The sequence below is a fragment of the Phytophthora infestans genome, genomic scaffold (assembly GCF_000142945.1).
Source record: "Phytophthora infestans T30-4 supercont1.3 genomic scaffold, whole genome shotgun sequence".
Lineage (NCBI taxonomy): Eukaryota > Oomycota > Peronosporomycetes > Peronosporales > Peronosporaceae > Phytophthora > Phytophthora infestans.
Window position 1 is genome coordinate 87,067 of NW_003303756.1, and position 14,680 is coordinate 101,746.

Consider the following 14,680-nt stretch of genomic DNA (forward strand, 5'->3'; position numbering starts at 1 on the left):
TCAGAAACATTCCTCGAGCTATGAGTTTAACTTCTTTCACTGTCAATAGCCGTCATACTTTACTTCTTACTTTTTACTGCTGGTATACCGGTAGTTTTCCCAGCATGAAACTGTGTGTAAAACACTTTTACCTTGAGCCGGAGCACTACCAGTAAAACCGGTTTTGCTACACCGGCTTCAACCTGGGTCACTAATAGTTCATCAGACGCAGCATGGGTGCGTCGCAATCGCTGGATGCGGTTTTCGGGTCTCCACACATCCCCAGTAGCTCGGAGCAGGCAGATGTGTACCAGTATCTACGTCGCGTCGAAAAAACACTGTGGGTCACGGGTCCCTTTTGGAGCGAAAGCGACGTCGAGTCTGTAGAATCGAGAACCTCAAGCCCCACCAACCTTGAGGCAACACATCGAGACCCCTTTAAGAAAATGGTTCGTAGCGATTGCAGTCATTCGAGGCTTAAGAGTGTCTAACGAGCGATGTGTGTAGACTCCAAGCGAAGCTCTTTGCGCCATTTCAACGATGCTGGACGAGACGTGGGTTTCCCCACTAGTCGCGCTGGTGGATTGTGTGGATCCAATTGCAAGGAGTGCGGGGCTTGCATTACTATCGAGGATTGTTCAGCGAGGTAGGTCGAAGTGTTGGAGCTGACAAGGTAGAGTTCATACTGATGGATTTTTGGTCAGCGTCGGTGGCCAAGATCTTTCTCGCTGTAAAGGGAATGGACAAGGTCATGGCTCTGCTCGACAGTCAAGATCAGCAAGCGACGCATCTGGCACTCGAAGTCATTTTTGCTCTCTGTGCCGGCAGCTGTGAGTTCGTCTGCAGCTTAAGAAATTCTACAGCCTTTTTTAGTCTAATTGGAGATTCCTGCTGTGAAGCAAACGTGATTCGACCACTCTGTGAGGCTGGGCTCATCGGACGTCTAACAGAACTGATTAAACGAGATAATGAGGAGCTCGTATTGGCTTCGCTCAAGGCTCTACGACTAACGCTGCGACAGAGTGAGAGCAATTGCTGCCTCGATCGCAAGTCAAGTGCCTGTGGATTGACCTCCCAGTTTGTTTCTGTGTTGCAGATGCTGTGAAAGCCGAGCTATCGACTTATAAGACACTTGGGGTGCTGATGGATTTAGTACACTCGCCACACCCTGCAATAGCCAGGACTGCCGTCGCCTCCATTGGACTTTCCCTTCCAAACAGTACGACAAGATAGCTGCTGTTGTTTCTGCTATTCTGACCGATTACTGACGCCTGGGCACGTACAGCCGAGAACTTAGTGGAGCTGTTGCGACTTGGTTGTATCGACACTTTCCTGCGTCTTATGTCGCCTACAAACCCGAATGTCGACGTTGTCATCTTCGCATTATCCCTCATCGCTGACGAGACCGACACGATTTTTCCACGAGAGCAAACCACAGCGGCACTAGGACGTATGCTCGAGACGCTTCGAGGTGCAGCAAAGAGATCTCCCGCCGCGAGTGCAACGAGTTTCCTGTTCGCGAGTCTAGCCAAGTCCAGTATTTTTCACTCCTCGATCTGTTCCGAGACCAATTTGGGTATCCTCGCGAAGCTGCTGGTCGGTGGCTCGCCTGAAGTCCTTGTATCCACTGCATACGCGCTGGGTATCGTCGCTCTCCACGCGAATGATCGCGTACGACAGACACTGTTTCAAGTTGATGCTCCACAGAATCTCGTGCAGTTGGTGACTCTATCAGGTCCTGGACGTGACGAGAAAGTGGCAAGACTCGCGATATTTGCACTAGCAACAGTCACAAATGAGGCGTTGGTTTCTCGCACAGGCCCATTAGTGCGTCCGGAACTCTCGTCGTCGTCGGGAGCATTACACCCACTGCGTGTCAGCACTATTGCAAGCTGCGAAGGCATGCAGGGGAATGACGTTTTGACGCTTGTGTATGCTCGTGCGATTGAGAGACTCGGCATTGGGTCGACCTACGCGCTGAAGTTGCTGGCAGCTCTCAGTACAGCGTCTCACGTCAAAAAATACTTGTGCGAAGCAGAAAGCGTGGTCAGAATGCTGGAATACCTTCGAGGTGCAAGCGCTGACTTCCTCCCCAGTTTATTGGTTCTCTTTCTCGAATGCTGCAGCAACGGCGATGACTGCAGTTTATCTTTCTGTAAGTTATTGGAGACTACGCCTGATGCACTGCAGATACTCGGCGCGCTCTTCCAGAAGCATCAACCAGAGCATCTGTTCGGCTTGACCCCCTTACTCGGCGCTCTTGCGGGACATTCAGCACTGATCAATGAACACATCAGCTCGTCAACCTTTTTTGTAGACCAGGCGTTGAATGTTGCTTCACGAGTGGATCATGAAGCCCTTCACGAACAAGTTTTAGGCTTCCTGGAAGGCCTCACTGCTCATAAAAACACACGGGCGCTGGAGCAGATTTTCGCCAGTGATCCCGATCGCATCGCCAATTTACTGCAAGCATCACTCAACACACGAGCTCAGTTGTTGGGGGCTACACTGCTGCGACGGCTATTCAAGCGACTTAACTCGATTGATATTCCCTCCACCGTAACGCAGCGTCATTTGGCGAAACTGTTAGCAACTTCCAGTGTGGATATCGCAGTGGCTGTTGCTGCGTGTCGAGTGTGGGGAAACCTTTTCCAGTACGAAGACAAATGTGTCGCTTTCGCTCAGATCCCAGATTCAGTGTCGGGTCTTCTCCAATTGTTACAGCGATGCATCGGTAACCAACCAGCGTTTGATCCAGCGACGATTCAAGTCTCCAGTGACTTGGAAGCTGAAGAAAAGAAGGTCGTCCTATCAGGTCTAAAGCCTCTGTACTGGGTAATTCGAAGTGTATTCCGGACAGCGTGCTGCGAGACGACCAAGCAAGCTCTCATTGTGGCGCCCCATTTCCTATGTATTATGGATTTATTCCCTCATTTCTGCGATCCCATCGCTCGACTTGCAATCGACACAATGAGTGAGCTAGCAAGATCGAAGACTCCAGGTTTACGTCGCACTTTAGCTGTGCCAGTTGTGCTGAACGCCATTCAGCAGCTTCTTCTTGATCGTGAACGTGCATCTACTGGCCGTGGTGTGCTCCCACAACGTCACGTGCTTCGCTTTCTCGGACTGTTGGCTCGAAGAGATGCAACGATCCAGCACCTCGTTGTGGAGCGTAGACTACTAGAGGCTTTGCTACTTCTGCTGCACTCTCCATCCACCGCTCTAAACTCTGAGCTCCTTGCTGAGACTCTGGATGCTCTAGCTTGGGTCTGCAGTGCTGCTAGGTCCCCTGCACATGTCGAAGCGCAAGCTGAGATTGACGACGAAGCAGAAGTCGAGACGCTACAAGCAGAAGTACCCGCTAGAAGAGTCGTGGCTACGTCCAAGATGGTGGACTTTACACTGCGCCATGTCGACTCAGCTCTTGCCCCTGTGGCTCATGCCAGTCTTCATCTACTCCAACGACTTGCGTGTGAACAGCCCGGAGTTCCTCGGTTTGTATACGACGCTAATGGAGCTTCAGTAGTGATGCGAGCACTGCAACAACGTCCTGAATACGCTGTACGACGTCGAGCGTGTGGACTTGTGCGTCACCTGGTTCATCGACACGACGGGAATCGTCAACATTTCGAGGAATTAGGCGCAACGAGCTTCCTGGTAGAACTCGTAACAAAGACTTCAGAAGACCAAGATACGTCTCGAAAGTTGCAGATCAAAGGACTTCAGGCGCTTGCGGCGTTGTGTGAAGGCTCAAGTCCTGCAGCTAGGGCGTCAAAGAAAGAATTACTCGAATGTGATCAATCCGCAGCGCTTGTACGAATTGTGAGCGCTGACGACGATGAACGGCTTTGTGCGGCGTGGACGCGTGCACTAGCCATGGGGACATTTGCAAGTAGCAACAACCAACGCCGTCTGGTATCAGCTGGACTTGTCCCTCTACTTACCAAGTTGTTGCGTCATCCCAGTGGCTTTGTGCGCGTTCCAACAGCTCAACTCCTTGCCTACTTGGCTGAAGCTCAAGAGAACCGTGGAGTTATTCTGAACGAAGGTGGAGAAGTTCTACTATCAGGGATCATTGCAAGTTTACAGTCTGAACTTCCTGGATTACAGCGCTACGCAGCTCTCTTGGTAGCCAATCTAGCCACTCGACATGAAGCGAATAAAGTGCGATTGGGAGCTGCGGGTGCTGCGTCTCCGCTGGTAGATCGACTATCTTCCCAACGGAGAAATGTTCTGGAGAATGTCTTGCTAGCTGTCGTGAAGCTTGGATCTCACGCTGGAAACAAAGTCAAGCTAGGAGGAAAAGTGTGTTTCGAGAAATTATTATCTCTCGTCCATCACGAAGTCCTCGAAGTGGCTAAAGGTGCGGCCAGAGCTCTCGCAGTGATTGTGGTGGGCAACGACGCCAACAAGAAGTTCCTTCTTCAGTGTGAAGCTCCTGTCGTCGCAGAGTTAAGTGCGTTGCTCAAAGGCTCGAATGGTTCTATCGTGGAGAGTACCATGCTTGTACTGGGAGAGCTGGCTCCGATGCCAGCACAAGCACTCGAATTATCACGCTGCATTGATGTACTGGCAGTAGTCAAGTTGGTTTCCCACATCAATCCACGTATCGCACGTGCAGCGTTGCTCGTCGTCCGGCATCTCACTCGTGAGTCCTTCAACAAGACTCGCTTCGGATTTCGTGAGTGCGTAGAGGCTCTTTTAGCTCGGTTGAGACTTGGTCTGAGTGGCGCGAGTGGTGCTGATGAGCTGGAGATGGTGGAGCTGACGGTCACTTGTCTTGCCAACTTGTCTTTCGCCCCCAGAAATGCCTCACGTATCGCTGAACGAGGCGACTCGTTATTGCTTCTGCTACAGCTTACGACGTCCGCTTTACCTGCTGCAGTGAAGGATTATCTGTCGGAGAGAGAAGTATCTCGTCTAGTGTCTCAAAGTGACGAAATGGATAAGGAAGCCTTGTCTAGCGCTTCATCGTCTATTCAGGCTCAACAAGAGGATAATAATGACTCGTGCTTGAAAGACGACGAAGAAATGTACCAGAGTATGGCCAGAGATTCCTTCAAGAAGGGAGTTATCAAGAGTGATGAACCTCGTCGAGCTGAGCTTGGGTCTCGCGCTGCAATGCTGGACTTCATTGCCTTTCCAAGTCTACAGACAGCTGTGCTGGAGCAAACGTTGCTGCTTCTAAGCAACTGCGCCGAACAATATCGCACGCTTGAGGTTGTTGATACCCTCTCTGTGGCTGTGTTATGCCAGGCTCTACAACATTCCAGCGAACTCGTCGCGAGATGTGGATGCTACACTTTGGCCTGTTGGCTAAAGCAGAATACTACGCTTCAAGACGCAGCTACCAAACGTGGGGCGCTGCAGACACTGTCCAAGCTGCTGACCTCTACTAGCCTTGTGGTCGTGGAAGCTGCTGCCTACGTGTTGTCCAAACTCGCAGCGCGTGGTGATAATCCGATGAAGCTGGTAGCACTTGACGTTCCAGCCACACTAGTGCACGGCATTCTGAGGAAACCGGCTAACGTGCCGCACGATCGCGTACTTGACCGTGCTGTAAGACTGCTAGGTACATTGGTACAATTCTCACGCGTTCGGCAGGGACTTAAAGGTGAAGAGATCATTGCGGATGTACTCACGCCTTTGCTACAGCTACACACTCAGACGCTGGGCAAGAACATCAGCCGTCTAGTACTAGCGCTGCTAGCGGACGATTCGCTCAAGTTCTTCTTGCCGAAAAAGACGGTGTCATTGCTACGAGTCTGCTTCGTTCATCAAGGTACAAGCGCGAAGACGATTCGTAACGTGCTTCGTGTGTTCGCACTGCTCGTTACAGTGGAAGAGCACAAGACGACGATCACTCTAGAAGACAGCGGTGAAGCACTTGGACGTATTGTACAAGAACTGAGGGGCAACGAAGGAGTCCTGGGTGAGAACGACGAGACTGTTCTAGGCCTTCTTGCGTGCATCGCAGGGACAAGGAAAATCGCTGTACTTCTCCATGAAAATGACGTCTACGTGAGGTTACCGCCGTATATTTTAGTGTCAGAACGAGACATGATGGAGTCTGAGAATGCCGACAAGACGCTGCAAACTCGCCGTCTTCATTCGGTTCAAACTGCTGCTCGGCTTTGTAAGTCACTGGGTGACCAGGCTGTGCGTCGACTATCCGAGCTGGAATTCACGAGTTTGTTGTTAGATTTGCTGCGTGTTAGGATTATCGATCCACAATTACCTGAAGCTGAAAGTGAAGACGCAGCGTTGTACTTTACAGCTAGCCCTACGAGGCTTTCGCAGTTGGTGTGGGAGTGTCTTGACGTCTTGCGGCAATTGTGCTCGCTTCCTTACGACGAGCAAGTCATCGTGGAGGAAGGTGGTGTTGAAGTTATAGTCGCGTACTTCGAGCTGTGGTTGTCCGTGACTTTGGGTGTTGCACCCGATTTGCTCCCGTCAGAAGGCGAATCTCTCATACTGGCGCTGACAGTGTCGCTCTCTGCGATCATCCGTACGCTTTCAGCACAAACTCCCTACCGTGAACTGCTGGTACATGCTGGAGGATTCCCTCTCGTCTTGAAGGCACTTGCTCTTGGCACACCAGAGCTACCAAATCCACAACGTGAGCAGCTTGCAGAAGCACTTGCTGGGTTAAGTTCCTTGCCGATCATGGTGCCGTACCTCGAGGCTTCTCCTGATCTAGTGGCTCCAATGTTCCGCTTCATGGTGGCGCCTCATACGCAACAACTGACGCACTTGCTTCTACTATCGCTGCGCGCATTTGCCGACGTCATGGAAGTGTCGCCGGCGAGTCGTTCGTATGTATTGGAGATCACAGGCGGTACCGTCCAGCCGCTTCCTTTCTTGCTGTCATGTCTACAAAGCTCAAGTATTTCTGCTACGGATGACAGTATCGTGAGGCTGCTCCACACTATGCGGTCGATTCAGCGTTTGGTTATGGACGAAGCCACAGCTCGAATCTTGGCATCTCTTGATGATCTTCCATCTATTGGGAGATTGCTATCTCAAGTGCTACCTCTTCCAAGCTACGACGACCGACTGGAGATTGTACAGCTCATGGCTACCGAGACTTTGGGCTATTTGGCCTTCTTTGGTCACGCCCCACAACTTCGTCTTGAACGTTCGGCAATTGCACGGTTGCTGGCTCAAGCGGACTACACTAAAGATGAAAGCGTGAAGCCTGAAAACGTCGCAACGACTATCTGGACTTTGACGCTTCTAGCAACACCACAAGTGTCCAGCTCAAATGAACCTGAAAAAATGGAAACTACCGCGAGCTGTGTGCGTAGCTGGATATGGGAAGAGCCTCGTGGGCTCGACGTCCTAATTAGCTGTGGTCTGCGTGCTCCTGACTGTTTGAATCTACCCAGATCCGTCGTCTCGCATGTGTTGAGTGTGCTCAGAACTGCGACGGAGAAGGAGCCGGAAGCTGAGACCGTGCTCGCTCTACTTGTTCACAAGCAAGTATGTACACCGGTTGCTGCTCTACTTGAAGCGGTAGAGCCAAACGTTCGCCGCCCAGCATTGCAACTTCTCGCGCGTATACTTAACAAACAAGTATGGGCATCGAACGAGCCGTTGACTACATGTAGTCCAACGAAAGCCGAGAAAGAACCCAGTGACGAACGCTGGAGTGCCGTCCTACTGCATCTGGCCGAATGGCTGCACATTTACGCTCAGGATCCTCAATCTATACCGCTAAGTGAGCTGCGAGATGCCTTCAGCTGTCTGAGCGTATTGACATCGCACAACGAGATTGCAGCTCAATTCCAGAAAGGAGAAGCTCCTAGGGGTCTCATTAACTTAGTAGCGACTTCACTGCATCATTTCGGCGGTAAACGCCTGCCCAGCCGACCTGAAAGTCTTGTGCTCATTCGACGAGAGTCGACTTACAGCGAAGAATCAAGTCCAGAAGCTACTGACACAGCAGAGCGAACTCGGTTGAACTGGTCGCTGCAGTTTGCGACCGTGCTGCATGTACTGCGAGTGTGTCGCCGTCTCATATCGTTCTCAACTAAACTGAGTGAAGATGCTCTCGAGCTGCACGTACCTCGTGCACTTGATAGTCTTGTACTGCTTCATGATCGCCAGATATTGGATGAAGCTCTGCGCTGTATGCTTCATCTCGCAACGCTACATGGTGAGGAGACGGAGCTGTTGTTCTCTTCCGACCGCACTGTAGCTCGACTGAAAGGCTTGCTTCAGAGCGAGTCCAGACCATTACAAGCTCGCATCACACCCATCTTGTCTCTCATGGCAGCAAACATGCCCACGTTGCCAGGATTGTGCAGCATGGACGGCGTCCTCATCTTGTCTGACCTCGCTGTCAGTAGCTCGGCAGGTGGGATCCTAACAACGACTGGAGCCAACACAGCTCCCACTTTCGATCGTCGTGTCTTCGAAGACTCGTGTACAATGTTACACATGGTTTTCTCTCAAGTAGAAGGCATCGTCCTCGCGTTTGATGTGGCTCAAGTGGTGCCGAAACTCTTCGGTATCGTGGAGACAATGACTGCTACTGGCATCGCATCGAGAGATGACACTGCAGAGGTACCAGAGCTGCTTCATTTGCTATTAAGTGTACTCGTCAAAGTCTCAGCAGTCCCTGCTGTACACGTGCGTTTTCTGGAGTTACTGCCTCGAATTTGCCGTCTTCTAGATGGTGAAAGTGGCCCAGCAAAGCTCACCGGACGGTGGTGTGAGATGCTGCTGTCGATCCTGTTTAACGTGTTTGGCTGTCCTTTCGGAAGCAACTTCAAGACGCCAGTCGAGACCCTTGCACAAGGAAAAAACGCTCTTCTTCCTCAGCTTTTACCTCTGAAACGATGGCTGTCTGCTGTCGATTTCTTCCCTACGTTGGGTCGATTGATAATCGAGCTGATCCGTGCTTTCGTTGGCAATGGAGAGCTCTCTTCTCCATACGCAACGCTGTTTAACAGTGGAGAAGATATCCCAGCGCTGCTTAAGCTAGTTGGATCATCAAGTGAAGAGGTTGCAATCCCGTCTGCACAATTGTTGCTTGCAGTGCTAAAGCAGCGCGATGTACGTGTTGCTTTGATCGTGGCGGACGGTATACCAGCTCTCGTAGCAGCGCTGTGTCAAGCGAGCAACATCAAGGTGCAGAACTTGTTATTGACTCTGGTCCTCGACTTATCTCGAGGAGATACAGAGGTGCAGGCACTGCTGTTGACCGATCCACATTGTGTGGCACGTCTCGTGGGATTCGTACAAGAATCGGTGGACATTCACGCAGCAAACGACAACAAAGAGATCAACCAAAGTCTCGATGAACGACTCAAATTGACGTGTACACTATTGACCGAGTTATCCCGTGCACTTTACGGACCAGAACGAATCGTGGAAGTGAGTGGACATTTACCGATGCTCGCGTTGAGTATCCAGCAGCAAGAGCGCGATATCTTAGGAGCCCGAAGGACAGTTGAAATCCTCACGAACCTCGCTATTGCTGGCTTGACCGTGGCTTCAGGCCTCGCTGCGTCCAAATTACCATCACACTTTCTGTCGTGTGTACTCGCGGATGACCAAGAACCATCAAAACTGAACGAGACACATGCGTTACCAGGTAAACGACAACTGGCATTGACCGGGTTGGTCGCTCTAGCGAAAGCAAACCGCGAACTACGAGCTACACTCGCTCAGAACAAACCTCTCGTCGTATTACTCGAAAGTCTGCTACAGAATTCAGACCAGAGTACGCCCATTACAGTATCTCGCGACGCACTGCAGCTTGTCTACTTGATGAGTACTGCTGGCTGTGTCGGTTTGGTCAATCACTCCTCAAGAGATATACTATCTCGCATATGCGCTATCATTCTTCAAAGCTTGACTCTCCACAAAGAAGGCGACGACTTGCAGGATGAGGAGTTCACTCCAGTGGAAGTGGCACGTGGGTTAACGTTACTCGCTAATCTGTTAGATGTGGCGCACGAACAGGAGGCCAAAGTCAAGTGGCATCCACAGAAATTGTTGGATCTGGCAGCTCTACTTGAAGCCCGTGTGGCGGCACATCAAACACCCAAGCGACAGCTTCCAGCCTTACGTGTTCTTCGTGGTGCATTCTCACTAACAACGGCAGACACTAGCAAGAAATTCTACTACCCGTTGACACCCAAACTACTCGCTGAACTGCTCACCGTTCTGCTCGTTAGTGCATCACGTCAGCATCGTGAAATGGCCGAGCGCATCGTGGTGTCAGCCTTCCAGAACGACCCCGAGCGCGCTCGTGAGTCCGTCGGCGACAACCAAATTCTGGAACAACTTCTGATTGTATTCACGCAACCAGGTACCGATGCGTCCGAGTTGGCTGTGGTCCTCACTCAAGTGCTATACGTGTCCATCTCTCGAGGATTTGTCGTCAGTCAGCGATTCCTTGCGAAGTTACCGGCGCTGCTGGCATTGTACTGCGGTTCCTTCGAGAGCGACGATGCTAATCAACCGTTGAAGATAGCGTTGAGTGTTTACCTCAGCTTCGTGCACTCGAGTTGTCCGCCAGAATCAGCCATGAGGTCGGGGATATCCGACATGTTGCGCTCTGAGGGAGATTCACGTCGAGCACTGACTGTTTTGCTTCACCAACTGCTGCTGGTTCATCCCTCTGTGTGTTTATCTGCTCACCCTTCCAAGGTATCGTTAGATCCAGAGGATGCAATGCTGTGGACTTGTATCGTCGAAAGCGTGAGTCCATTAACCCCAGCACTAGCTTCGACACTCTTGTCTCAAGCATCAACTTCCACTTGGATGTGCTTTCTTCGAGACTGGTTGCACATGGTGGAAAAAACAGAGAAACCAGACGAAGAATTGCTGAGGAATTCGTGTCGAATGTTGTCTGTAGTCGCGCACTTGCCCTTGTCTGACGAACCAGAGGAACAGGTAGCTGAACAGCGAAGTAATTTATGCTGCCAGTGTCTTGTAGTGTTGAGCTGCGGAGGAGATAGTTTACCACCTCGTGTAATTGAGGGAGCGTTGCAAGCAATGCTGGATGTCCGTGAAGCTTGGGGAGATGCGCTCGTCCTTACTGGTTGCAGCACATTCAAAGGCACAGCAGCGTTGCTACCCAAGCTTCTTCATGTGTTCCAAGTACCCGAGCGTGAAGCCAATCTATCGCGCCATTTGGTGCTCCAGCTCTTGCTGCTATTAGCAAGTACAGGACACTTAATCGAAGAGATGAAAGCTGCTGGAACGCGCAGCGCGTTGGAGAACAATCCGTTGATTGCACCTGGTGACAAGGCGCTGCCGGTTGCACTTTTGGGAATGCTTGGATACAGTGCCGATCTCAACGAAGAGTTTGCTAGAGCGCTACAACAATTCGACGCTGCCAGGTCTGAAGAGGAGCGGCGAGAGCGTGTGGCGTATCTGTTGCGTTTCCTCGAACGCTACGTGCTAACTCACGCGCCGACGAAAGAGCAAGCCATCGATTCCTTCACGAGTTACCTTGTGGCCGATGCTGAAAAGGCTCAAAACGTTGCCATGGCGACTGAACATGAGCCAGAAGTGACGAAGGATGAATTCTCATCAGCGAGTAAACTGGCATCGATCATTGCAAGCGATTGTGTGGCGTCTCTGGTCAAGATCTCTGGCTGGAGTCCGCCTGATCGAAGTATATCGTCGACTTTGAGCAGCTTTGGAGAATTGTATCTTGCTCGCTGGGATCTCAACGCCCTGCTGGCGGTAGCTTTTGCACGACAACGTGGGGATGAAGACAATGACTTCCAGGAGAGACCTCGGCTGGAAAGTACTCAAATAGCGCACGTTTTAGAGTTAGCTGGGCTTGTTAGGGCTCAGTTGGAGGAGAACGCTCGAACGGGAGGCAGCGGCGTTGTCGTCGTCGGTCAAATTGACGCCCGATGGCTCTGCAACGCCTTTATGTTAGTGAGTGAGATGGACCCATCCGATCGAAGTTCACAAGCACGAAATGGTGCGTTGAATCTTGTTGAGCAAGTGCTGGAGCTCGTGCATTGGCTGGCAGTGAACAGCTCCACCTGTTTCGACGATATTTGTCGGAATGCTGCCTTGCTTCATGTCTTCTTCACGCCGTTAATGCCGGTTTTCTGCGGAGATGTCAACGGAGAAAAAGCGATGGAGCTCTTCTTAAGTCTAGTGGAAATGACGGTAAATACGCCCACGCCTGGAGCTGAGACGACTGCGAGTATTGAAGAGCTGCTGCTTGAGCTACTCAAGTTTCTGTACGCTCAAGTCGAAGACGGTTTACTCCAAAATGTGCGTGCTCGCTTGCTGCTCTGTGTTCTCGTCATCCTGCAACGTACTGGAGACGCTGGACGAGCTGCTTGCGTGGCCTACGAACGCGCAATACAGCAGATTCTGTGGCATATTCACGCATCATCGGCCTCTGAACTTCAAGCGCGATGCAGCTGGGAACTTCTGAGCTCGCTCTCTGAATTAGATCCAGCTATCACTTCGCTATTTAATCTCGACGCTATCCCCGTCCTGCTTCGCGAATGTGGCTGCGATTTAAGTAAACAGGAGACTCGGCCGTCTTCAGGGAGTTGGAGACATTCGAAGCGTGCAGTGGCTTTCAGACAAGCTGAAGCTCTCAAGTGTTTAGCACGTGCAGCAAACACGCACGACGAAGTGTTGTTGAAGATTGGAGAAGCTCCTGGGATCGCCGCTGTGCTCTACGGAGCTCTAACAACTTCTGTTGGACATTCCGACACGAGTCGGAAATCCAACACGAAAGAGACTTTACCGGTGGACAGCGCGGGTGTCCAAGCTCATGCTGCGCTCTTGATCGCACGAATTGCAGCTCAGGAAGACCTGCGAGCCTCACTAGTATCCCCAGAAAACATTTCACTACTCATCGAATCCCTCGAGTCGGTGCATTTACCTGTGGTATTACACGCACTACAGGCTCTAGCTCACCTCTGCGCGTTCTCACTCTGTCTGGATGCTCTTGTACGCAACGCTACGGTGCCAGTGCTGGCCCAGATTCTCTTCTCGCCGCTAGTAGAGACGCCTCGTCGCTGTGAGATTGAAGCGTGCGTGCTCGCTCTTCTCGGTAAAATGTGCGACCGCAGCCAGATTGTAAGTCGCCGAATTGTGTCTTCGAATCTGCTGCCAAAACTGTGTGAGCTCTTGGTCGTTGAGAAGCAGTTCGAATACACCCAACGTGAGTTTGGCGTACACAATAACGCTGTGTGGATAGTCTACAGCTTGTCCAAAGACGCCGAACTTGTCCCCAAGCTGGTCGCACACAGCATCCTTGAAACGCTGAGTGATCAACTACTGGAGTACGAGCAGAGTTCTAGTCAACGCAAGGCACTAGGCGCGATGAGTCGGCTTGCAAGTGTTGCTGATATGGATTCAGCATTTCTCCAGTCTTTGATCCGCCAAATTGTTGAGAGTGTCCGACGCAACGTCCCCGTACCAGACGCGCATCGCTCTGTCACCAACGCGTTAGCAGTGTTTAATGCCATCCTAAAAGCTGGGAAGAATCGTCACAGCCAACAACGTCACCGACGACCTCAGAGTCGGCAACGTCGTTCAGTGGACCATGAAGAAGTGGACGTCCGACGCATTTTGCTTCAAGGTGAAGGTGTGCGGGCCGCTCTCGACCTACTTGGCGCTGTAGACCCTCGAATTAAACTGGAAGCCTTCCGTGTGGTGTCAGAGTTTGTTGAGGATCATCCCGATCTTAACGAGGTACGCGAACTGCTTCTCGGGTCAGAAGGACACGACGGCTCTCACGCTCTATTGAGTCTAGTACGAGCTCTATCGGATGAAGCGCGTTCGATCACGACAGCAGGTCGTGGCAAGAATGATCTGCTTCTTGTGGTGATGACCTTGTTAAACATGCTGCTCGCTGACGAAGTACTCAAGATGAAGCTCACTCCGACGACCTACGACGTTGTGCTTCAAGTTGTTGTAGCCATCTCTGCAACGAGCAGCAACCTGCGCGTACTAAGTGAGTCGCTCAAGGCTTTAACGACCATGACTCAAGCTGGACAAGTGGCTGATCTCTGTCCCGATGCAGCTCTGGTCAGTAGTATCGAGTCCCTTGTAAAGCTTCTGCAAGGTTTGAGTGCAGCTGAGGGCGGATCCACCACTTCTATGCGGTTAAACGCATTATTCCTGCTGGTGAACTTCGCTTCATCTGATCAGTGTCGACTCCGCATGGCTCGCTGTGGAGCCCTGGAAGCTCTTCTTGGCATTATCCAGTCTCCTGGTGGGGCCACGCAAGACGATCAACTTGTTCAACTTGCTCTACTCGGCGTAGCTCTCATGACCACAGGCGGTGTCAGCGACGCGGCTGCTGTTGTCGAGTTATCTAGAGCTGTTGACACTCTGGTACGGCTGTTGAGCTCAAAGAGTCCGAGTATGCTGTGTGGGTCGTGTCTAATATTTCTTCGGAAGGTGCGAACTCTACGTTAAAACACGTCGTTGGTCCAGTTCTAACCTTGTTACTGTAGTGAGCTTAAAGAATGCGATTGTGGCGCGTGGTGGACCAACAGCGTTGCAAGCCATGCTCAACGAAAACATGAGCAGCGACATACCTGCACTCCTCAAAGGAGCAACTCAGCCACAACGACCAGCGTCATCGACCACGAGGATACGTGAATACGCTCCAAAAGCCATAAAGGCGCTTGGATTCGCCCCCATCATGCCTCAAGGTCCACCGCAGTGATAAAGTAAATCAACGTTAATCAAA

At 51.5% G+C, this 14,680-nt stretch overlaps 1 protein-coding gene across 1 annotated transcript; it reads left to right on the forward strand.

The window, feature by feature from the left end:
* Nucleotides 1-212: 212 nt before the first annotated feature.
* PITG_02073 (uncharacterized protein) lies at nt 213-14,656 on the forward strand (the record flags this gene model as incomplete). Its single annotated transcript, XM_002906998.1, has 16 exons — nt 213-428; nt 487-625; nt 684-809; nt 879-1,001; nt 1,076-1,198; nt 1,265-3,645; nt 3,691-4,912; nt 5,000-6,024; nt 6,067-6,190; nt 6,242-7,574; nt 7,617-10,841; nt 10,905-11,886; nt 11,953-12,645; nt 12,715-13,501; nt 13,562-14,354; nt 14,446-14,656. The coding sequence occupies 16 exons, from the start codon at nt 213-215 to the stop codon at nt 14,654-14,656; spliced, it is 13,503 nt and encodes a 4,500-aa protein (XP_002907044.1).
* Nucleotides 14,657-14,680: the final 24 nt, after the last annotated feature.